Raw genomic sequence first — 26,092 nt, forward strand, 5'->3', positions numbered from 1 at the left:
TTAAAAAGAAATGCTATAAAATACACTGGTTATGCACAGGTTTGAGTAACAGGAAACAAATCTAAGTACCAATGTGGTTTCTCTTTATTTTGCTGAATGTAACACCCATTCCCTGTGTCAAGACACCATCAGGCCAACAGGCTGAAAGGTAGTCTGACATCCCTGGACTGAAATGATGACTGCCCCCATTTTCTCATGGTGCTTCTGTAAAGTGAACAACATATCCAGCTTGGTTTGCCTGCTGTTCAACTCTTATGCTGGAAATGAGTCAACATTAAAGGAGTGCAAATTTTATTCCTTCTTTTTCTTTTTTTCCTCCCCCAAAGCCTTCCCTAAGATCCTCAGCATAAATCACCAGCTTAGACTTTTTCACATGTGTATATTCTATAGACTAAGAAGCACATTAGTTCAGAAGTGTTAGAAAATTGAACCACTGTAATATGCATTCAGCTTCAGCACATTTATCCAGATCTGGTCTCAAAGGCATTTCCTCACATTCCTTTCCTTTTAACGAGAGTCACAGATTAATCATTGTCTGAAGTTCATTTTCTTATTCTTCAAGTGGCAATAATCCTATAGTCACCTATTAACCACTGCACTTTTCTTGTTCATGCTTTCTCCCATGACCCTCTGATTTTGTAAAATCCAGTCCAAGGATATAACAAAAAACAAAAATCCACACTGGAATAAGAACATGAGAAAACAACAAAATCTTTCTTGGAAGGTGGGTAACAGGAGGAAATAGTGTTCTTTCTCTCTCTTTGTCCTGTTCAGTTAGTTTGCTTTAAAGCCAACATGTAAGTTTGTTCATCTAATGAGATCACTTTCCAGATCAGAACAAAAAAATGCACCGGCTCTTTGGCATGATTCAATACCTCACACATCTGTATGATCCATAAGTGTATGAATCCATATATAGTACAGTACCATACATTATACCATTAATATGTAAACAGACAAACTTTGTAAATCTTTGTGCCTAGAACATACAGTCAAAGAGACTTCCCAGGACTCAGATTACAGAATTAAGTCTTGACTTAGACTTTATAAAATCCTATGTGTAAGTATTAACTCAGGCAACTAGTCTGTAATTAAATTGTAAGTACTTAGTGTATTAGCCCTCCTAAGGAAAGAATCCAGGTTAACAGAAGAAACTGTTAAAGTTATCTTCAAAGAAGTTTAGAAAGAGATTTTGTGTAAGTTCTAACTTCAGAAATGCTTTGAAATTATGACTGCTTATGAACACAGAGCAGAAGAATCTTACGCCTAACAAGCACAAGAGGCAATTAGAAGTTGTGTTAATTGTGTAGCTTACCACAAGTAGTATCTTATCAGATGCTGTTATTGCACAAATTGGATCTATTGTTCCCTGAAAGTATACAAGTGATATCAGTATCAGTTTTACTGCAAATTAAGAATGCCCTGTTAAAGAAAGAAGGTTTATTTAAATAAACAAGAATGTTGCTAAGTATCCACATGAAAAGGGGCTATCAAACATTGTCAGCATACACTATATGGATGGTTTATGGTATTAGTAGCCTTTGCTATGGGAACCATGACAATAATATTAACACCTTCCTTTCTTGTCCTGCCCATCCCTCCAGAAATATAAGAAACCCAAAATGTAACAGGTGTTTAACAGAAAACACAAGAAAGTAACAATCCCAGACTTGTGAGGCTTCTAAATTAATAATTTCAGGTATATTACTAAGGACAGGTATATTACTAAGGACACCTGAAGTGAAAACAGCTGAAAATATTAGAAAATATCACAAAGGATATTGAGTTTTAACAAGGTTATATTTTGTTGAAGTAAGGGGAGCTGCCTCTGACCAAGAAGACAGCAGGTGTCTACATACTGTACCCCAGAATATACTTTTTCCATGTTCCCTATCGTTTGCTGTAAATTTCCAGCAACACATGACATAGTAACAGCACCAACCAGAGGGAAGAAACATAACACTTATGTACAAAAGGTAGAAGTAAAAGAAATTTTAAGTACAACCACTTCTACTAATGAAAATCGCTGAAAATAAATAAATCAACATGAACTACTGCTCTTTCAAGCTACCAGTGACACCACAATGAACTAGTTCAGAACATCACGCACTTCAAAAGCTCTGCTGTAATCAAGGTGTCCATCTCCAGACCCTGAAGAGGTGTCATCAATATGATAGATCCTGTAGAGAAGGAAAGTTAGAAGAAAAAGTGAGTCCAAAGAAAGGATCATCTTTGGTATTATATAGGTATGTCCTTGGAGGAGAAACCATTGTAATTGGAGAAGACAATAAAAGCTGTGCTTGTTCTTATGTTCCAAAGCATCCCCTTTGATAAACCTGCTTTGTATTGATATAAAGATATGGCAACTGCTTTCACTTTCACAGCCCTGATGGTCTATTCCCTATGATCTGTAAGCTTTCATCCCGTAACACTAAGTTCCTGCAAACCATCAACCACCCAGTTGTCTCTTTTCAAACATACACTTCCATATTTCCCCAGGCTCTTCTCCATAACTATGAAGAGTTTCACCTTCACATCCACAAAAGGTTATATATTACTGCATTATTCAATACTTACTCATAACTTCTCTTTTGCCTTAAAAAGTAGCATTAGGAAAGATTTTAGAATGCTAAAATCATCATTAATGCTGAATTATGACTATATACATTTTTCAGTATTTTTATCAATTTATAATTTTGTCCAAGGCTAGAACATCTAGGTCCTACAACAATGTAAGTTATTACACCATGTACAAATAATTACTCATTATTAGGGATATATGGTGACAAGAGATGGTAGATTTACAGAAAGATGATACAGTGTCTCTATGGAAGAACACATAAGATAACACATGAGAAAACCATGACAAAGTTGCAAGCTTGTGGAGGTGACAGAAAAATTAATGCCACAAATGAGCACCTGGGAAGGAAATATTTTGGAAGCAAAACAATGTTGACTTTGGCTTGTTTAGTTTGAGAGGATAAAAGTCCATACAGGATTAGTCGTCAAAGCCACAATCAGACACGAGTGTATTAGAGAAGAGCCAGCTGGACGGACTGTATTCTTACAGGCAGTGACAGACGACAAGCAGTTAAAGTTATCACAGGGAACAGAGCTGCTTGGAAACTAAGAGCATGGAGGAGAAACAGGAGAGGGGCAAAAAGGCAACAAGACACAGCTCCGTAAGGAAAGCATGCAGCAAGCTAATGGAGACACTGAACAGGAACATTCAAAAACGTCTAAGGGATTTGGATAACACACAGTTGTTATAAGAAACTAGTATTTCATCTTACAGGCCTGCAAGTCAACAAACCTGATTTAAAAATGAGAAGACAAGGGTTTGCATTTTAGACATGGCAGAATCCACCTTATCAACAACAACAGTGCAGAGGAAGAAAAATGCCAAAGCCTGAAGACAAACCTTTCCCTGCCCTCTTTCCTGGTCCGTGTCAGCTGATTGATTTCCATGGCTGTGAGCTTCTTGGCCACCCGATACTGCCAGACGTAAAACGCTTGTCTGGAAGCCGCAATCACGTGTGTTTTGGTCATTGTGACAAACAATGGCTCTGTTACAAAACCCAAAGAGTTGCAAAATTAGAGCAGCAAGCATTGAAGTAGATGCTAATTCGTAAATTTTTTCCAAGATGGATGAAAGCATATGCCCATACATTAAAAGCAAAAAAACAACAACCAAAAAATCCACCCACACAAAACCTAACAGCAGTTTTCATTAGCTGATAACAAGTTTCAGAGAGGCCTTGTGGCCTTGTCCAGAAGAAAAGTGAAATTCTTTAAAAGTTCTGATTTTACCATTAACACTTTTCTCCCTGCTATTTCAGCAAATCTTCATGTGCTGATGCAGAAAACATCAAATACATATAGACAAACTTTCAGTTTAATGACCAGTTAGTTCAGGAATATCTTGAATCTCATTAACAAGATCTATTAAATACTTCTATATCTGACATATTTAAGGCTATTCAAAAGTTGACAATCTAGAAGAGGTTCTTCTTCTTAAAATTAGTTCATAAATTTTAAGTTAGACAAGACCTAGAAATGCTGTTTGTACCTTAGTTAACAGCTGGGCCAAATATCAATTCTTTATCTGAATGGCAACAAATTAAATATTTAGCAGACTCTACACTTAAGTCTTACTTTATTATACCAAAAAATCACAGTGTAGGAATGCAGAGTATTTTCTTTACTTCAGCCCTAAACCCAGTTAGAATATGTGCATAAATTGAGTATCTCGTTTCTGCTGTCCATGCTCAGGAAAAAAAAAACCAATACAAAAGAACCAAAACAAACAAAAAACCACAACAAAACCAAAACAGTGAAGGCATAGAAAAATGAAGAAACCTTGTATGTAAATCACCCAGTGTCTTTAAGTTCTACAAGTAAATCATCATGATACCAAAAAACCCCCCAGATAAATTCAGAAGAATTGTGCAAACCAGCCTCATAGTGGAACACTGAGTCACGCAGATAACATGATGTGAGCACAAAATACAATTCTTTTACAGTGAATCTCTTTTGGTTTTTTTCTGCTCTGTATTTTAGCACAGAACAGAACTCTGGAGGGAGCTATAAGCCTGCCACATAGAAGAGCACTGCTACAAGAGACAGATGGGGGAAGATTGGTTGAACAGATTTCATTTCTTTGAAACCAAGAGGATTATATAAGCTACCTGATGGCTGCAGAACACTTTTGAGTAAAAATGTCAATACTGGGTAAGAAGGTTTAGTGATGATGCTTAACATGTGAGCAGCACAGTTGTTTACATTATATACAACTCAGTGTATTTCATGTACTTACAACACATTCATTTCAATAATTAGTCACATCCAAACTGATACAGTCTCCTGTTTCATCAAAAACATTAATACATTCTATGTATTTACTCTGTTCTTTTATTAACTTCCAGCTGTATGTGCCATAACAATCAATGCTTTTATTCTTTAAAAATGAAACAAGAGAATCTCCTGACTTGTGAGGGAATAAGGTTTGCAAAAATCACAATATTTTTGTACTAAGCCTCATATTTGGACTCAAATTAGTCAACATTTGAGTACTTGTGGGCCAAGACAATGTTAAACCACATTGCCATACCCACATTTGAAAGCCATGGGCATTCCTCACACTCACCAGGTGATGCCCCCTTTGACTTACAGCTTCCACAGAGCCTAAACTTGCTCATTTGTGCACACCTTGAAATAGCCCAATCTGGGATAAAAGGTTGTTCACACAAGCTTTGTTGTGATCCAGAAACAAGATGGCAAAATGTCCATGCTTTATCCAGGGGAAAACAATCAATTAGGCATTATATGAACATGCCTAAGACTAAAGTGACTGTTACTGCCAAAAAGCACACACACACCAACCCCTGACACATTTTCCTGCCACTTCTTTCATATCAGCTCTAGCAGCAGCTGGACAGCAGAGTAAGTTGGATCAGTTCACTCATCTAACTGACCTCAAAAATAAATAAATAAAAGATTACATTAAGGTGGATTAAAGAGAAAATCACAAATGCTGGAGCAGGCAGGAATGAGCAGCCAGCATGGAGGGCAGGGCCTTCCCTTCTTTGCAACAGAAGGCACAGCAATGACTGGATTTAAGCCAAACATGAAATCACAGGGCACAGCACACAGACACAATCATCAGCATCAGATCCATTCAAAGCCACATCTGGAAGAGCAGCAACTCTATGTGGGAACTGATGCTTTTACAAAATTGCCTATATAACTTCAACAATTGCATAAAAGTAGGACACATGGCATTTTTTCTAGAATTGCTTTAGCATTTTATATTGGTCAATCATTGAACAAAAAAACACAAACAGAAAAATCTGTGGAAAAAGAAACTGAAATCCAAGTCTAGACTGGAGATAGGAAACACTTTTTACAGAGGGGGTAGGCACACATTGGAACAGCTTCCTAGAGAGGCGGTCAGTGCCCCAAGCCTCTCAGTGTTTAAGAGGCATTTGGACAATGCCCTTAGCAACATGCTTTTGGTCAGCCCTAGAGTGATCATGGACTGGCTGATCCTTGTCAGTCTCCACCAACTGAAAGTATTCCATCCCACCTTCTCACCTCAGAGCCTTCCACACGGGGCTATGCTCTGCTCCTAAAATGTTTTCCTTCTTGACTGCATAATAGCATAAATTCAACATGAGGGAAGGATGTCTCAGCCACTCCAAGTTTGAGCTGTTGCTGGGGCAGAGAAGGAAGGAATGGGATTTGTCATTTCCAAGGAAAGACAATATGCTCATTTCAATCCCTTCAGGCTGAGGAAGATCTAGAATCCCTTTCCAGGCAGCTGGTTTAATTACCTACGTTTCCTTCAGTGTAGGGAAATACCATCTTATATGGCAGCATTGATTTACCAGCAGGTGCTGCTTACCTGAGCATCAGTGCCCTTCACAGAACCTGTGCTCTGACTATTAAGCAGACAGAAATGCAAGCACCTAAGGTCTGAAGGAGGCAAGAGATGTGGACACTCCTCTGCTCAGCATTCCCCCTGCACAGCAGCTTTCCATGCTCAACATGTAAACTTCTGAAACTGTTTAGTTCTTCCTGCTGATTTTGCAGATACCCAACTTCAGTATTAATGTCTTAATACTTCATTTCCAGACATTGAAAATATGTGGGGAAAACACTTAAACAGGTGCTTTACTTTTCAGTGGCAAAATACTGAAAAGGACTAAACAAACCATCCCCATCAAAACAACTCCAACATGTGAAACAACTGCCCTTTAAATTCTCTCTGGCCCTCCTTTCTCTTTTCACCTCATTTCTCTTCACTATTCTTTCATAAAGCCTCCTCCCTGAAGGAAAGAAACTTTCTTTCCTATATATCCAGGAATCTCAAATAACCTACAATGTCTGCATTTCATCCACACACACTCCATCTCACTTCAAAACTGTTAGAAAACACCTGCTTCAATGTCTAATCTTGTAAAAATAGTAGACAGAAAAACTCAATGCATGACTACATTACTTCACCACATGAAAAGGCTGGGATGCTTTTTAGTCTATAAGATAGGATACACAAACAAGAAAGACAAGAAATCCCACCTAAATCTGATGGAAAGGAAGCAATCTGACTGACAGACAATACTAAACTGTTGTTTTCATACAAGTCTGTTACAGGCTGTTCCTGAGAAACTGGAATGAACTTAGTCTAATCAATAAATCTACCTAATTTTAGAGCTTGATTCAAGTATCTCTACAAGTGTTGGCTCACAAATGGAAGAAAGTGTCAGGCAACAGCAGGGACAACTGAACATGTTGGGACATGTGGGACAACTCATGAACAACCACAGTTTACAGAACATGCTCAGAATCCCTTATGATTTACATTAAAAGGATCAAGCAACAGCAATTCAAGTGCTGTTTCACATGTAGTTCAGTCATCCCTGCTAAGGCATCCAGGAGGGAGGCAAGACACCTGGGCATGACTCCAGCTCTGCCTTTAATCCACCTGTATGTTGGTCAGGCTGGTGTATTAATTTCACTGGGTGCTAACACACACTTGAAAGATAACTCAACACTTCACTATGTCAGTGCTCCTAAGCACATGTAAGAAGATGATATAATCCAGCCTGAGTGACCTTTTCTTAGCAGATACCATCTGTTGTGTTTCCATTAAAAAGATATGATATAACAAGATATTTAACCTTCTGTAGTGTATATTTAGTTATTCATCAAAGGACTTTGACAGAAAGCCTGTGAGCCTGTAAAACAAGCACAGAAGACACCGTGTTGGTTAATTTTTGTACCAGAGTAGGATGGAATGCAGTAATGTTAAACAATGAAGAAAAGAGTAATTTATGGGCTAGCAAACATGAGCTATTGTGAAGGACCTCAAACACAAGGCACAGGAAGCACAGGAAGCAAAATGCCTTTAGACAAAATAAAAAGCAGTATGAGGAACAGCTGAAAGTGTAACCACCCATCAATGTCTAAAGAAAGCTGAAGTGATGGCCCTTCATCAGATAATGACTGATTAATCCTTTTTTGCCATCATTAACAGAGACAAGCATTAGAAAGCTAATGACATAATTAAAAATTCAACAGAATAAAGGAGATAAGCACTTCTTTTCTTGAGCCTTACTTGAGCTACTGGCTTAGAGCCCAACAGCATAAGATTTACATCTCCTGAGGGTGAGTCAAACATTGCATAATGTCACAATTACTTTGTCATTAGGAGATTAATAGTGCTTTGTTGAAACAGTATTATAAAATACTATAAATTGACAATTCAGACAAATTGTGCCTTAACACACATTCGCAGATGCATTATTTAAGTACTCTGGCAGCTATTTAGCATATCTAGATGAGCAGTCTTTTTTCTCCACTATCAATCTTCTACCTGGACAAAGTCCAAGAGGCTCTGCCCAAGAGGCCTGCAAGGCACCAGAGTCTCAAGGAGGAGTAAACCCTTTATGCTCGCTAGAACTCCAGGTGATTCTTGTTTCAACAAGGGGCAGTCTGCTAGAAACCAAAAATAGTGTGTGTTCAACTTGCAGTAGTTACAGCCAGTCAAAAAGTATAGTTTAGACTCATGGCAGTGAAGAGCACATACTCAAGAAAAGGTAGGAGCACACAGATACCAAGTGGTCTGTTGAGGACATCCTACAGCATAAGAAATAATTTTTTCTCAGCGTTTATGAAAATCAAATAAAGTAACAACCTAAGTGTATTTAAGCCACTCTGAAAGACAGCACTTAGAACTCCAAAATGAGAACAAGAGTTCAAAACAAAACTCATCTAACTTTCTGTGAACAGAACTTAATGTAACAATATATCAGTTTACTAAAAGAAAATAACCTGAAAAACTGTATTGGTAGAAAGAAGAGAAAAAAAAGAATTTCACAAACAGGTAATAGTATGTTTCGTAAGTCAGTAACACCCCTCCAGTTATCTTGAGGAAGAGATAAGTTAATTTTACTTTTTAACTGCTAATACCTTAAACTATTAATAATGACTCTCACCTGATAAATGATTTAATGTTGATTTTCCTCATTTATAAGCAGAACAAAAGGTCAATGATTTTGTTAGAAATCATGTATCAACTGGAATCTTAGAAGAACTTTCAGAAAGGTCTTCTGCTCTTAAAGTTTTACAAGGTCTTCTCTCTCTATTGATTTCTGCAAGGCCAGACAGCTGCTTAAGTTCAGCATGCTGTCAAACTGGAACAATTACACTTCCTACTGCCAAGAAGCTCCAACTGTGATAAACAGCATGACATACTGTACAATAGGACCTTGACTATGTACAGCTGTTAACCTCTCACACAAAGTGACCTTATGTTGTAAATATTTCAAGTTGTTCTATAAAGTTGCATTTTCAAATGTTACAGAAAGAGGAAAATAACTATGATGAAACCAGCACAATGTGTTCCAAAGGAGTTGCATTTATAGGCATTTGCTTTACACTTTTACCTCCAATCCCTTCTGCAAGTTTGGAGAGCAAACTTTAAAGGAGCCTTACAGGATGCATATATTTTTTAAAAAAAGGTTGACTCTTTGGCTGTGTTTACCATACAGCAATGAAAGACTCACTTGTAATGTTTTAACTACTGAGGCTACAGAAATTTTTCAGGATTCAGAAATGTAAATATTCCTAACCTCAGTTATCTGCCCATCTATGCGGCTGAAGGCTATGATGCCCAGCATTTTCACAAGTGAACTCACTTTAGAAAAGAGCATTGCAAATCTCTGCACTAAACTGGTTCTCCAATATTGGAGGGAACAGCAGCAGACTGCAGAAGGCTTCATTATGCTAAAGGAATAAATTGTTTAATCTCTTCAGCACAATTCAAATACAGTTGGAATAACAACAGCCTTTTTCAATTAAATAGCCTTTCTTTTTAACTGTTTCCAGTTACTGAAAAGGATTCTTTTCTTGTGTACAGGCAGCTGTAGGAGATGGGTCATACTGGCAGAATCACAAAGAAACCTTTGTTTAGAATGTAAATAAAACTCTCACAGATACATTCAGTAAGTTCACATAAACAGAACACTAGAAAAATGCAAAGCAAAGAGTTTAAATGCAGAGTTAGAGGTGTATATGCAAAGCTAATTTTAACAGTGAGTGGGATTCATCTCGCCTAATTTTAGACATCTCTGACAGAGATGAGCTGGCTGCCCTGGGCTTCTTTGTACCCAATGGAGAGCAAAAAGACCCCCTTCATGAATGATTCACTCAACTTATTTTAGATGTCAACTGCAGAAATGAGAAGAACTACTCCCTCTAAATCCCTGAATCTGCCTCCCACCCAATCCCACCTGCCAAGTAAGAACAGGAAACTACTGGGCACATACAGTGTAGACATCTGATCAGGAGGAGCAGAGACAGGACAGAGGGACAAAACAGCCACCCAACTTACACCACCATCACCCACCACATCATCTTACTTCAGTGCTTATGTTGTTGGGATTCTGGTTTGGGTTTAGGGTTTTTGGGGGGGAGGGAGCATTGTTTGGTTGTTTTTTTGCTGTTTTTTCATCCATTCTTGGTAAAACTTTTGATATTGAACTTCCTGGACGCGTTATTCCTATAGATTCTGATATGGCCCCCCCAATTGCAAAAGGTGGCAAGAGGACATCAAAGGGACATAAATGGAAATCACAAGACTAAAACTACCATAGTATTTAATACACTTTTCATAGGACAAAGTAATCAAACTCATTCATCAGAGCATACTCTTCATTTTATTTATGATCTACAATATAGGGCGTGAATTTCACAAAATATGTATGACTCAGATGATTTCCTCCTGCTATCACTGAAAAATTGAACATTAGAAATTGATACTTACAAACTTAGTTAATATATAACAAAGAATAAAACTGTTTAGAAGCATTGGTTGAGGAAAATAATCATCTTTATGATCTCAATTATTTCTAGTCTTTGATTGATTTTTCCTACCTATACTCTTCAGTGAATTGTTGTTACTTCCTTGTTTAATAGTTCTTCATCTTACTTTTCTCATCGTTTCGATCTTACCAAAACTTTGCTAGACATTTTACCCACCAATTTTATCAGACAAAAGGACTGTTTGTTGTTTAATATTAACACCAAGTATTAGCACTATGGCTTGGAACTAACTTCTCTACTGAGACTAATTTAGGCAGAGTAGTCTCTTTTTTCAGAGAGGATAAAACAATGGCTCTAGAAGGCAATTTACGTCAAAAAAACTTCATGAGGTTTCTTGTCATTATAGAGTCTTCTCTCTCATTCAAAAGCAAATAAATATTTGTATAAATTTAAATAAATTATTTAGCCTTTCAACAAAACAGGAGAGTTAATCAAAGAATCAAGCTTCAAAAAGAAAACTGCAAACAGGATTCACAGTGTCTAGTCTGAATCCAAATTCATATCTATTTGGGTAACAAACCAAAAATAAAGCAAAAACCAGAACAAATAAAAGTGGATTCATTAATCAAAAAAATGATTAATTTGTCGGTTTGTCTGCAATTCCCTCATCTGTTTAAAGGGAAAATAATCAATGATCCTTATGCTCAAGCAAAACTCACAGAAAACAGTGGTTTGCAATTACTTGGCAATGTTCTGTACCACACCTGCAGCAAACAAGAAATAGGGAAAGCCTGGAATTAAGCACTATTTAGGATTTGGGGGTGTTTTCATACTTCTGTTATAATCCACTGATTTTTTTTTAATTGAATTTTAACTTATAATCTGAAACTACTTAGATAAAACAATTGTGAGGAAGATAAGGAAGACATTATCAACACTGAAACACAAGAAATTAATGTTTAAGATATCTGGGAAGCAGCAACAAGTTATTTTTAAATGAAAGTCCAAATCAAATTATTTCACTTCCTCTGATACAACTGGACACTTTTCAAAGTACATTTCCTTAAAAAGAAGTTGAATTACGACTGTTGTGAAGGAAAATCTGAATTGCCAAAAACCATTCATTAAAAAGAAAAAAAAGAAAAGTAGCAATTTTTAAAAATTCTATTATCCATAGTTTGCATTAACTGGAAAACTCAGTTTAAGTTTAGCCAATTTGACAAGGAATATGACTGGTTTTATAAGCCATTATCTTTATTAACAGATAACTAACAGGTCAATTCCAACATAAGTTACAGAATAAGACTATACCAAGTTGCTTACCAACATCAATATATTTCGGGTCCAAGGGTGTGCCAATAGAATTGCAGAGAACCAGCACATACTGTATGGAAATAAAACCAAGGTAGAAATAAATTACCACCACACTTTTTGTAAATTAGTAAGCTGTACAAGGTTTTCTGTGAAGGTGCATCTCATAACTCACATCACACATTCTAACGCTCATCAGCAACAGAAAACACAGAGACCATGACTACAGCAAATATAAAGCAGCGTAAGCATGAGAGTAATGAGATACTTGCCAATTAGCACTATAAATGAAGAACAAGCACAAAACAGGCAAGTAACCAGCTGTTTTATGCACAGGAGCAAATCTACCAAAAAAATCCAACAGGTAGGAGGTACCACCAGCATGTCCACAGACAACACATGGGCAAGACAGGCAGCGTCTCCCCTGCTGCTGTGTGAGGCACACACTGCACTGTGAGTATTTACAGGCATGACACACCACTGACTCAGTGGCTCAACTCTCATCAGCTGCTCATGCAAAAGACAATCTAATGAAATCTCAGCAGTTAGGATCTTTGTCCTATCCTTTGCAGATCTCCATCTCCTTGAACCTCCAAGAGGGTAACAGTGTGGGGAGAATTGTCAATAAGTCTCTCCCTGTGCCCTGCAGTATCCCAGGTACTACAAAAAAAAGGTTTTTTTAGTTTTGCCCTTATTGTAATCCCACTGGGGAAGGCTTTGACAGCACAGATACCTCAGAGATTGGGCTGTTATATTCAGGAAGATGCAAATATATAACAATTCGCTAGACACCAATTCTTCATTGTTGTAGGTTATGTATTTATTTCTTCAGATCTAAATCAAGAATTAAATAGCTTAATGATTATTACATAGGGAAATGCCTTGAATGAGAAGTGTGGAAATTAAGCAGCAACTTTTACTGCCAAGTCTTTAAACTTAAAAGAAAATAAATATAATATACATGTAAAATAAATATAATATAATTCACATTTGGTACCAAAATGTGAGTTGCCCAAGAGTCATTACCCTGACTCTCCAGGAAATGAAAGATAATTATTTTTTCATGGCTCTTTCACCTCCTGAACAATCCATGTAATTGTAGTAGCAGAATACAGCAACTGTACAGCTACCCTTTTAAACTGATAGATTGACATCTTATTCATCCCATGAGAGTGTGGGGTATGCCCAGCCCCTGCCCTGGAGGGAGGCCTGCTGAGATAAAGAGATTGCATAACCTCCCAGCAGAATCCCCTTGGAAAAGGCAGCACTTTCGGTGAGGGTGAGAGAAAACAAGAACCATGCTCCTCTGGGAGACCCTGTGTAGATTCCTTGGAATCCATTGGCTTCTAGCCTCTCACACCCACCCTTGTATCCCTGTAACACCTACCCTTCTCCCCCTTTGAGTTGGGAGAGCTCGTCCCTGGCCTCCCCTTCGCGGGGTGCGGACTAAAAAAGCTGCCGCATGCGGGACTGCTAAACGAGCCTCTCGTCTCTCTCCTCCCGGTCCAGCCTGGGGTTTGCCCCGCAGAACAAGAGCTGGAGTCACTCTGGCTGAATCACTGGAGAGCTGGCAGCCTGCTGAGACAGGCACCTTTCTGCAGAGGCACCCCCGGCGGCCGAGGGACCGCCGCAGACCTCGGGGGACTGTCCCTTGCGGGACGCTCTCCCCGGGTCGGTCACGGCTTCCTGGGTCCGAGCCACAGACCCCAACCCGGCCGCACTATGAGAGCAGCTCAATTTACCTTTTCATCTACTGTGTGAACTTCATTCTTTCAAAGAAAAAGAGCTGAACACGGATTTCTTTTCATTAAATAATTTTTTTTTCTGGTTTGGCCTCCAATAAGTACCTCACAAAAATTGTATTTTTATTTCTTTGTTCATGAGTTAAACTGTCCACCAGCATTCTCAAATTTCTATTATCCAAAAAAATACGTTGTGCCTCTGCCTTTGTAGGAAAACACACATAGTTTTCTTAACTCTCTTATTTTTTTATTTCCATCATGTTTACATTAATTCTTCTCTGGTAAATTATGCCTATATTCACTCTACAATAAATTTCTCTTTTATGCCCTTACTAGTAATTTCTGTGACTCCAAGTCAGTAGATCAGAGCCTGTCAAGGGATGATGGAGTAGCAGTATCCACGACTGGCTGTATGACCCACACAGGGTGGTGCCAGGGCAGGCAGTTTCCATTGTCTGATTTACCCAGCCTTGTTAATGATATCAACATGAAGTCCTTCTTAACTTACTGACACATCTACTTGCAGTATCTTTAAACAGGTCCTGCTGAAATTAAGTCTTTTTTTTAACTATTGCTGTACATTCTGCCAATTTGAAATCACAATTCTAATGACCAAAATCTCTTGTAAACCAAATCAGTTTTTCAGAAAACAACTCTAATGAACTTCTACCCATAAGCCTATGCACTTCATTTCCTAAAACCTGGCAACTCAGTGTTAATAACTACACTAGAGCCATTTCAAAACAAATGAAAGGTCCTTACTATCTGTAATTTTCAGGTGCTAAAATTAAATCTCTCATTTATGCTCAATAAAGTTACACTAAATCTCTCTACTGTTTGTTTCCTCCTTTAAAATTACAATCCAAAAAAAAAAAATTTTATTGCACTCAACTTCACCAAATGGTTATGGCTACATATCCTATGTTTTCAGTCCATATGACAGTATACCATTTATTGCACAATGAAGCAAAGCGGCACTAAAGCATGTTTGGGGTTTTTTACCATGGCACCAAATGACTCTGTCTCATGCTCCTCCTTTGTAAGCAATATACAAGTGATACAGAAAAATAATTCTGAAGTGATTGAGCAAGAAAAATTGTGTAACAGTATCACACTAACCAAACATTCATTAACCAAAGGATACATTTATCATTTGTGATTACATATAAAATAAATTAATAAACAAAGAAGTTTGCAGTAACATGTAATTTACATCACCTAAGAAATTGCCCCTTTTTTTCCATTTCTGACTGATGAAATATTCATTACTGTTCTGATGCTTTTAGCTTGTCTCTGGAGAACTGTTCCAAATATTTCTAAAGAAACACTAATCTGTAAGGCTGAAGTTTTTATTAGGTTACTAATGGCTACAAGGATTTCATCTGTAGATGCAATTTATCAGCTACTTTGTTATTTGTTGGGATTCTTTGTTTTTAAACACTGAGCCCATTCAAGTGCTATTCTGTCAAATGACAACTGACACAACTCTAAGACAGATTCAGACTTTTACATTTCATTTTATTCTGGCTGTAAAGAACTGACATGTGGAACAGAGCATTTCATGCGAAAATTAAAAGACAGATTTTACCTGAGGCTGATTTTCATCTGCTTTGGTTGCTAAAACACAGAAGTCCCCATAAGTTGTTATGGAAATAAGGCTCTTGACATATTTCACATATTTCTCATTGTTTTTTGTGTCCCAAAAGACGACACAGCATTCCGGGCGATCCGGTCGGGTATAGGCATAAACAACAGTATTGGAGCAGTAACCCCACTGCCAAGAAAGACAATGTTGACAAAACCAATTAGAAATTATAAGCATTCAATAATGAATTGTCCACAGCCATGAAAGAAAGAGTTTATTTCATCTACACAATCAGTATTCAGTATTTTTCACCTGTCAAGTAAACTGTTAAAAGTATGAGAACACAGCTCAGGCAATAAGATATTGGCATAACATTAAACAGGCAAAATAAGCCTTTCTATCATGCAAAGCAACCTCAGAATTGGAAGATCAACCTCAAAATGTGACAAGATCTCACTGTGCCTTGTTTCTTCCTTGTTCAGTGGGTATGCAGAAATACCCACCATGATGATGGTTTTTGCCATGAAAATGCTTGCTTTGTGACTACTGATTTGGAAACCCAAAGTTCATTTCCCAGAGGAAATATAATAAATACCCTAAATAGTGCAATTCCAGAAGCAGACAAATTAAGCAATTATACAGGAGTACTGTAATAACTCACATCACCTCTTCCACATCAGTACCATGAGAAAACCCCTCCCTTACTCCCAGAAGAATATAATTATTCCTCTAACAAGAGAAAGGGCAAAAAGGCAAAAGAAACAGAATATACAAGAGGATGCATTTTATTGCATTCGACTGATTTAAAGTACAGAATTTAATAATGAAAATCAATAAAATACAACAGAATCAGAAAATGTCTCAGAAAGGAGGTGAAGCTGTCAAATAAACGAGACACAAAGCAAACCACTTAAAGATGATGATGGAATTGCAGAAAAACTAATAGAATTCTCTGCATCAGCATCTACTAGAGAGAGAGAAGAGAAAGCTTATTAGTGCTGGCAAGAGAGGTTCCCACACTCCTCAGGAAATGAAACCAAGATGATAAACTACAGCATAAACAGAAGAACTAGAATAGATCTACAGACTCTTAATTAGTATTACAACTCCATGCAAACTATGAATAGGTCAAAAAAAGACGAGCTCAACTGATAGTTTTTACTGTCATGTTAATTTAAAAATCTCTTTCTCTTATTTTACTTTATTGAAAAATAGAGGAAAATAGATTATTTAGTACATTGGTAATGTGATATTAACTCTTCATCTCCAGGTCATTAATTCCAGTCCAGCCTAAGATAATTACTGCTTTAAATCACTCCCATTTAATAACTGCCACTTTTAGCATATCTAGTTCCTAAAAGGGAGTTACTGATATAATCAGAACACAGCAGAAGTAATGCGTATTATTTATTGAAGGAAAACATGTATCATTCACCATAAAAATATTTAACATTGAAATAGAGTACACTATCAACATATTAGGAGTTTATCTGCTGCAGAAATAAGTTAATTTGAACACATCGCTTTCCATTTCATCTATACAAAATGGAGTCGGGGGGGAAGAAGAGCTTACACATGCAGTTTCTAAAACTAAGGTTTCAAAATATTATTAATTTGCAAACCGTGCCAGATCTTGAAATACTCGTGGTCTCCTAGATACTGATGAGTTTAAGAAAAAGCAACAGGCCTGTGTTCCAGCTGTTAACACATTTCCCAGAATAAACATTAGGTAGCATTTCCTGAAAGACTAATTTCCAGCTCAGACTTCCAAAGTCTTTTCCAGAAGATTTACAACAAACTATTTCAAATTGCTTCCTAGCAGATTTGTGTTTACAACTCCCTAACCAATGATTTTTCACAACCAAGTGGAAGAATACATTTCAATCTAGCTGCAGGGTGTTCCTCACATTGCACTCTCTTTTTAATTACAGTGGGTACACACTAATGATTAAAGAACATATCCTGTGCTGGGAAAAAAAAGTATACAATACTGTATACTGGACAGTAATTGCTATTATTTGTTAAACTGTAAATTTTAGAGAAATATTCCTAACTCCTAAAAACACACCCCACCAAATGAAAAAAACTCAGGTGGTGGGTAAGATAAAACATTATTTAGAATTAGCTGAATACTTGCTTGTAAGGAGTATATTGGGAATTGAAATTTAAGTAGGAAGTACATCTATCAGGTTGCATTCATTTCTATTGTTCAGGTTTCTACATAACTTCCCTGGCTCAAATAAATAATTCACCACCAAAAAAAAACCCAGTAAGACTCAAACAATTCCCATCATATCACTTAGCTCGACCTAGTTAACCAAACAGCAGTGAAAACACAGCAGTCTTACCTAATGACATCCTCAATTTCTACAAAATTTAGAATCCTACCCAATTTAACAATGCATACATTTCCTTATTGTGAAAATGAAACTCCAAATGCATTGTAAAGGCAACGGCTGAGTCACTGCATCACCAAGACAGACCCTCACATTCCACTAAAACGTCAAGTCGGTAGTGTTGATGAAGCTGTAATCCTAAATTAAGCTAATACTAATTTCTCATATATATATACATACACACATCCACAGATATGTACGTATGTGTATTAGAAAAAGCTACTTTTTCAACCCAATCAGAAAGAGAATAAATAACTTATAGGAAGTTATGAGTTTCCTATATAAATAGGAAACTTATAAATACAATTAAGTTTCACATTACTACATACCTTGTAATGTGGACGAATGTTTGCAAAATATATGTAATAATCAACAGCCAGTGCAATTTTCAGTCCACCTCCCTCCCAGGACAAGGAGGATATCTGTTTTCCAGGAACTTTCAGTGTACGTAAGTGCTTCGTTAGAACAAGGAAAGAAAAAGATTCTGAATTTATCACAGGAAAGCCACTCTAAAATACATAAACAACAAACAGTTTTGATAGTTGATGAAAAAAAACCCCATAGATATTCTTTACAGTACCCCATAACAATTCTCAAATTGCAATGCATTTGCAAAGAGAGAGATATTTAAGGTGTACACCATAATGTGTTCTTTCACCTCAGGTTTGGTTTGTTGTTTTTTCGTTTGTGTTTTATTTCTCCAGAGAGAAATTAAAAACAAGACTCAGTGATAGTTCAATCTTACAGAAAGAAACAGTAGATGGAGAATGACAGTTATAAACATTATTTCCTTTGGCTCGTAATTTGAATCACCTTTATCATTTCAGTCACAACTAAAACACAGCAATAGTACTGATCCTGACACACCTCAGAAGTTTCACGGATGCTCGAAGTGTATTAGTCAGTTCATGTACAAAACCTTAACTACAGCTGATAGCTTAAATAAAAACATATCCCTAATCTATGTCAAGAGCATGCAATGAATTAGCTGCATATGTACACAATTTTCAGTGAGGTAATGGACATTTTCCTCTTCTCTATCCCCTTTCCAAAAGAATCTAAGAAAGGGAGCTGGTACACTTTCCCTCTTTTTTCAAGTATCTTTATTTTGCTGAAGAATTTTAAATTGAATGAAGGAAACAATTAGAAAAAAAATAATGTTTTCAAAAGCTATAACCTTAGTCCCACAGATCACTTGTTTGTGGGTACCTTTTTAGTTGCAAATAATACAGATGTATGTAATAAAAGATACACGTATCTACTATTTACGTTTTTAAATAATCTAAGGCTTTAAAAAATACATTTTATTGAGTACAACACTGATACTTATGCTCAGATCTAACTTTCCTTTCGAGGGCATAACTTTGTGCCTAAGGAAACTGCTACCAATGAACTTACACAGTTCAGTACCTATTTCGTGCCTTTGTGAAAAAACAGCAAATACCAAGTCAAAATACTGGTCACACATTATTCACAGAAAATACCATCTTCCAAAAAGTTAAGTCCATATCTGAGTATCAGAACTAGTACAAACCAATTCTAAAACCTGAAGAATTTACTTCTGAACATTAAATACAAAATCTGGAACACCCATTTCAGTTAATCTGAAGGACATTAGCAACCAGAGGTGTAACATTATTGCCAAAACCTTTGGTTCCATTAAATACTTTCAACTAGGGAAACCCCTACAGATGATGTTAGATCTTAACCCCTTTCACAGTTCAGCTCAGAGCTGGCTGGTACTTTTGTACAAGGGACAAACTTCATCACACTCTGATACATTACACTAACTTTCAGATATATTACTAAGAGAGAAAGGGATATCACCTGGCAAGGCAAAAATAGCACAACAAAAAATGTATTGACCAGTTGTCTCTCAACTATTAAACATTTAACATACTATAAAAAAGACAGGATGGACAAAAAACATTTACAAAACTATAGCCCCAACAGCCAAATGAAGAAGTTTAGAAACAATTTAGCTTTTCTGAGGTTTCTCAGCCATTGCTTTTACTGACACAGGATGCCTTTTTGCCAGTTTCACTGATTCCATAAAAAAAGAGGGGAGCATTTGCTGCTGTTATTTTCAGCTTCTAATCTAGAGATGCCCAAGTTTCTTAGCCAGTGTAGAAAGAAAAGTACTTCTCGATTTTATACACAGATGCTGACATCTTGACTGGTGCCTATGTTCAAAACTGCTCATCCTCTATAGTCTCATGGGATCTGGTGTTCAAAGCTAGACACCACACTTATCCTATTATTAGTGTTGCACTTGGATTATTAGAGATGCACTTGGATTTTCGTGCTGGACACTACCCTGCTGTTCTAGAATGGTACTTGGTCCTGTGTCACCTTTCCAGGTCCATGTGGATATCCTAGATGGATAACTGAGAGCATGTTAAACACACTAAACACCTACATTTTGGCATTCTAATTCCATCAGTAATGACCCTGCAGCAAAACATAATAAAATTTTAAAAACAAACAAATAAACATTTCTATTATATATCAAATATTTTTACCTCACCAAAGGGAGTATAGAACTGCACAACATTGACATCTTTATCTTGAGAAGCTGCTTTGAGGGAGCCTGCCACTGCCAGGACACTTCCATTGGGGTTCCACTGAATACACACTACATTGATACCAGTGTCAATCAAAATAGGATCTAGTTTTTAAGGAATAAACATTAAGAATATCAACACACGTAGACATTTTGGGTCAAGAGCAGGTCAGTAACTCACACCCCACATTTTGTACCTACTGTAGTCATTCTCATCTCTCATTATCTGACATCTCCCGTTGTCATAACAGACAGCAAGGCAAGGACAGTTGGGTTCAATGTAGCCTTGGGTACCGTGGTACCAGTGTATCCCAGCAATACTGAATGCTCCACTTGAGTTCACCAAACAACTCAGCTTCATTTTCACCTACACAAGAACAGTTAATTAAAGTCATATATAACAAGTTATTTAAAGAATAATTTATATCTCTACTGACACTTGCAAAAGACAAGATGTCTAAGCAAAATTGTTTTCCTGTTCCAAGAAAAATTTTCAAGTTCTCAGAATTTTATGGGTTTGAAAAACTTCCTTATATAATCAAAGCCAGATCAGACACAGGAAAACATACATTTTTAACTACAAAGGAGTGCCGTAATATTGGCATTTTCATTCTTTGAAAAGTAACTTAAAAACAAAGAAAACCAACAACATAAAAAGCCCAGTGTGCACACACACATGTGCATAGACACAAGAAACCCCCTGGAGCAATGGAAAAAAATAAAAATTATTTCAAACCGTTCCTGGGCACAATATTTAAAAAAAAAAAAGAAACCTTCTGTCTGCTTTTTCTTGACTAAAGTCTGAATAACATATAAAAACAATGGAAAAAAACTAGTGTCCAAATTAGAACACCAATCAAGATGAGTTCACTTTTGCAATAATTAGCCCTGAATACCTGGTAACACAAGTAAGGGTTTTTCTGAAAGATAAGAGTATTCCTGGATCATTTCAAAGATGAATGCCAGGTAAGTTATGGGAGAGAAGGGAAGAGGGAAAGAGAGCACAACCATACACGTTGTTGATATGGTGGGGGAAATGACAGCAAGTTATTTAAAGAATTTCAGTAATTCTCTAACGGTAATTCAGCAGTTGGAAATACCATGACTCACACAGTGGGAAGGAAGAAAGATACAGTGGGAGGATAAAGAAAAGAAAATGGGAAGGGTAGCAGATACTTTCTTAGGAAGGTAATGGAAAGGAGAAGAAAATTCACCATATTAAGCACTTAAAAGTTAAGAACATGGTCCCAAATCACAGACTTTAAAACCAGTGTTTTTACTTAGCATTTTGTTATAGTCATATTCCAATACTCCAAGTAAGTAGATAAAAATAAATAAATAAGTCTAGGTTGTAGGACTTCAACAATATACTATAGCTGTTATTTTTCCACTCACTACCAGGTTTCTCTAAAGAATAATAGGAGCAATAGGAAAATAAACTATTGCTTTTTTCTAAAAGCATGCTAATACTTTAAGAAGCAGAGGCTGTAAGAAGTCAATATCCTTTAAGCCAGCATTAGTTCCTCCAAATAATGAAGAGAGGAAAGAAACAACAGCTTAAAAATATTAAACCTGACCTATCATCACAAACATCTTTGAAAGTAAGTATTTTCAGATGTCCTAAAGAGTTTCATTTAATTTCACTAGTATGACCATTCCTACTTTTACATTTTCAGTAATTATTGCAAGGCCAAAAGGCATTAGTTGATGTGATATTCATTTAGCTACCAGAAAAGAAATTATTATAAAAAGCTGCAGAATTCTTGAATAAAAGCTCTGTGCAGGAGCTCACAGTTCTCAGTACTGAAGTCCACCAACTAAACAAACATGAAATAAATTAAGAGGAAGTGAGCTTTTATGCCTGTTGAAGTTATAATCCTTCATTATACTACAATGAACTTACAATAAAATTTCCCTGATTGTCATAAATGTGAATCTCTCCATTTGCCATTCCAAAGAGTAAAATTCTGCTATCAGAGGACCAGGCCACGTGGGACAGGTGGGTACCTTTCAAGTCTTTTCCCCAAATGCGATTGCCTGGAACAAAACATTGACTGCACTTAATAAATACACCATAAAATTTAAAACAGGATGCAAGTTACCAGTGTAAAAACTAAAGCAGCTAAAGTCAAAGCAACAATTAGTAACTAACTATTAATTGTATTTACCTAGAGAAACAGGGCCACTGTGTATATAACACTACGAACAAATTTGTGTAATAGCACAGCAATTAGTAGGGCTTAAAACTTTACCATCCACTGATCCAACAATCACAGCTCCATCTTCATATACAATACAAATCTTCTGTCCATCAGCATTCCAGCTCATACTTCGAACCACTGATTTATTTCTGTTGTTAATCATCTCTTCATACCAAGAACCTATTTGTCATGAGAGAAAAACTGAGTTACACTTGTGATTTGATAAACCTCTGGAGGACTCAAGGGACATGCTAATCACTGAATTGCCCTTTCAGTAAAAGCCTAACAAGACTACAGTACAGTGCCCCAGAAGACACAGACACAGTTACTGTGAAACCCAGCGCTCACATGGGAGCTGCTCATTTCCAAAGTGAACGGTGATGAATGAGGGCTTGGAAAGGGGAGCCAAAGTCCAAGAGGGGCCCTACAGAAAGAGTTCTGTGCTTCAGTAATTTCAGAACTGACAATACAATAGGAAACATAAACAGAGCAAACAACTGGCTTTGCTATGAATAGGTAGTAAGAAATTTACCGATTATTTTCTAAAACTAAGAGATTATTTATATGACAGTAGCCACCACAAATCAGCCAGAAAGACTGAGTTTTATTCTTTACTCCTGAAATGAGAAGCAGAGCTTTTATTTGTTTCCATTTTTCATTAAACTAAAATTCCCAAAAGAATAGGAAAGCCCTTTATTTTCTTTTTCTTTCCCATATGTGTTGGAAAGTGGTTACCTTGACTGTGAGGTTTGCTGGCTTTCAAATGAATGCCAGTGAACCACAGTAGTATATATATGTGCGTGAAAGGGTCAAGAGCAATAAAAGATAATTACAGTCATACACTGGTTAGTCATATTGGTTCACTACCTTAAACATTTCTAAAGATTGTTTTTATGAGACTATTTAATTGATGCTTTAAGCAGGGTTGATAAGTTCTTCTAGTCTACCAATATGTTTGTGCTCAATGCACAATATATTTTTCATATAGTATTCCAAGGGAATAAAGCAGCAGAGATAAAAAATTTAGAGCAGTTTATCAAGCACATGGCTAAGTACTGGTATCTTCTTCTACAGTAGGCTCAGCAGGACCAATGCCTTGTCTCATATGACTACACTATAAACAAGTATTACAATAAAACTTGAAAATTGTTTTAAAGCTATTTTGAGCTATACAATCTGCAAAATAAAAACTCCAGAAAAGAACTGTAAAAACTGCAGGTGAGGGGGGAAAAAAGTATTTCTCACGACACAGAATATTATCCCATCTCAAGTTTATTCGCAGAATACCTCTGTACAGCATCCACACAATAATGAGGCCATTTTGATCACTGGTAGTCAATTTTTGATACTGTTCATTCCACGTCACAACCTGCACAAAGCCTAGAAAGTGATAAAAAGCTTTTTATTGGCATTATTTAAGTAAGTTAATAAAAAATACCACATCCAACCTAATGAGCATGGAGCTTTTCAGAAATTTGCATTGCTGACTTTGATTTAGTTGTAGGTTTCTTTCTGTGCCACTTATTTCCTCTTTCAAAATTCTGCTCAAGAGCTCCTTTTGCTTCTGTATTCACCCACTGGAGTAACATCCTCTCCAAATCCTACTCAGAGTATTGATTCCACACCCGAAACCCAAATCATAGTTTCGCAGTTTCTGACCACCTCTGACACTCTTGGAGACTGACAAAACTTTACTGTTGTAGGAAGTTTTGGGTTTTTCTTCCTCTCAGTAGTCCAATCCTCACTACTGCTGCACTTTTAAAACAATCTCCCTGATAATTACCCAAAAGAGCATTCTACATACAAATGCTTCAGACCCTCAAGTTTCATATAGGATCCCACTCATAAATATTTGACTTTACTTGAAACATCTTTGAACTTTTATCAGTTCCATACTGTACATCAACTTGCATCACACTTTTTCCCTCCCTCACTGCTGGGTACCCCTTCTCTCTGTATCAATTCCATTTTCAGTGTTTCTGTCATGAACTTTACCAATAGATGCAATCAAAGATATTCTGAATGTCAGGGATTTTTAAGGTAATAGTAATCTGTTTCAGAATTGAACACATTCACCCAAAGTATCCACTAAATCAATTCCTCACAATTCATTTGTTCCAATCCTATTTAATTAAGCCCTTAAAATAACCTGACTCTTGCCAGATTTCAACTGCAAATCCTCATAAAAAAGTCCACTTCTTCAAATATTGCAAGGATTTTAGCATCCTCTTCATATCCCATTGTCCATGGGTGATGACCATTCAACATTTCTCATGTGAGAATTTAAGTCCTCCCTAATTTTGCTGCATTCAGTTTTTACCTTCACACATTATCCTTCTCCAGCTTGCTTTCTAACCTCTCTAAATTTTGTCTCTACACTACACTGCAGTCTATGCATACACACATTCTGTAATTTGTCAATAAAGGGAAAAATTACTATATGTTTAACACAGAAATCATGTTTACTGAAATAATTTTCATTTCTTCAGAAAAAAAAGGAAAGCTACTGTAACATATAAGCAAATCTCACAGACATGAACACCCCAAACAGCTTTATCCAGGATAACATGGTAAAAATATACAACCAAGCTGTTACATACCCATGCTAAATACTCATAACCTGTATTTCAGACTTACAATAAAAAGTTACACCAAAATTACTCTATCAGCTTCACAAAATCTTGTGGTTTTTTTTACTCTAACCAAAAGTAGACTAAATGCCCAAATACACTTACCACTATGGCCTTCAAGAGTTTGAGTCACAGAAATGTTGTTAGGAGCTGCCAGTCCCTTTATCTTTGCTTCATCTAAAAAATAACAAAATTCACTATGAAAATAAACCTAACAAAGCAAACATATTACCATGTTTCTATGAATACTGCAGCTCTAATCACAATTTACAGAGATAAACTGAACCACTAAAAAGAAAGTATATAGTAACTGCGAGATGGAATTTCCCCCCCTCTGTTCCATGTGTTTGCTGTTCACATCTGTCATCCAAATTGATATATGCCTTATGGTCTAGCAGTTTTTCAGGAAAAAAAGCCAACAAAATAAACAAAACAAAACAAAACCACAACAGCAGCTATGGCTATCACATTTTGTTACATTCAGAAAAAAAAAGTTTAAAAATTTTTGAAAATGGATTTTACCTTTCTTGGAACATATTTATTTAAAAGAAAATACACAGCTTTCTCCCTAAAATAATTAAGATGGTAGAGAACGTTCAAACAAAATCAAGAAATAACAAAGTAAGTTCCAAAATAAAGAAAAAGCCTACACAAAAAGAATGAATGATATGCCCTGAAAAAAAAAAAAAAAAGCAGCACTGAAGAAAACTTCAGCAAATATAACAGGTAGACAAATTGCTTGTGTGCCAAGTAAGACCAGCTGGAGGAACACTGTATTCAAAAGCCAGTAATGAAAAAATGTGATTGTTAGCGGAAAAACATAACTAGCTATGTACAGAT

At 36.6% G+C, this 26,092-nt stretch overlaps 1 protein-coding gene across 2 annotated transcripts in view; it reads right to left on the minus strand.

Annotated features, from left to right (window-relative positions):
- WDR35 (WD repeat domain 35) overlaps positions 1-26,092 on the minus strand; it is a 42,605-nt gene that overhangs the window by 15,544 nt on the left and 969 nt on the right. Inside the window, exons 3-15 of one of the 2 annotated variants that reach the window (XM_039569280.1) lie at positions 25,358-25,429; positions 23,910-24,002; positions 22,674-22,802; positions 22,325-22,458; positions 20,623-20,788; positions 20,381-20,526; positions 18,188-18,313; positions 15,466-15,651; positions 14,880-14,912; positions 12,148-12,208; positions 3,422-3,566; positions 2,111-2,180; positions 1,316-1,369 (exon numbers count right to left, since the gene is read on the minus strand). In XM_039569280.1, the coding sequence (XP_039425214.1) occupies positions 1,316-1,369; positions 2,111-2,180; positions 3,422-3,566; positions 12,148-12,208; positions 14,880-14,912; positions 15,466-15,651; positions 18,188-18,313; positions 20,381-20,526; positions 20,623-20,788; positions 22,325-22,458; positions 22,674-22,802; positions 23,910-24,002; positions 25,358-25,429 (1,415 nt within the window). The remainder of the gene's footprint in view (positions 1-1,315; positions 1,370-2,110; positions 2,181-3,421; positions 3,567-12,147; positions 12,209-14,879; positions 14,913-15,465; positions 15,652-18,187; positions 18,314-20,380; positions 20,527-20,622; positions 20,789-22,324; positions 22,459-22,673; positions 22,803-23,909; positions 24,003-25,357; positions 25,430-26,092) is intronic. The other variant, XM_039569281.1, reaches the window with a different exon arrangement.

The sequence above is a fragment of the Corvus cornix genome, chromosome 3 (genome assembly GCF_000738735.6).
Source record: "Corvus cornix cornix isolate S_Up_H32 chromosome 3, ASM73873v5, whole genome shotgun sequence".
Classification (NCBI taxonomy): domain Eukaryota; kingdom Metazoa; phylum Chordata; class Aves; order Passeriformes; family Corvidae; genus Corvus; species Corvus cornix.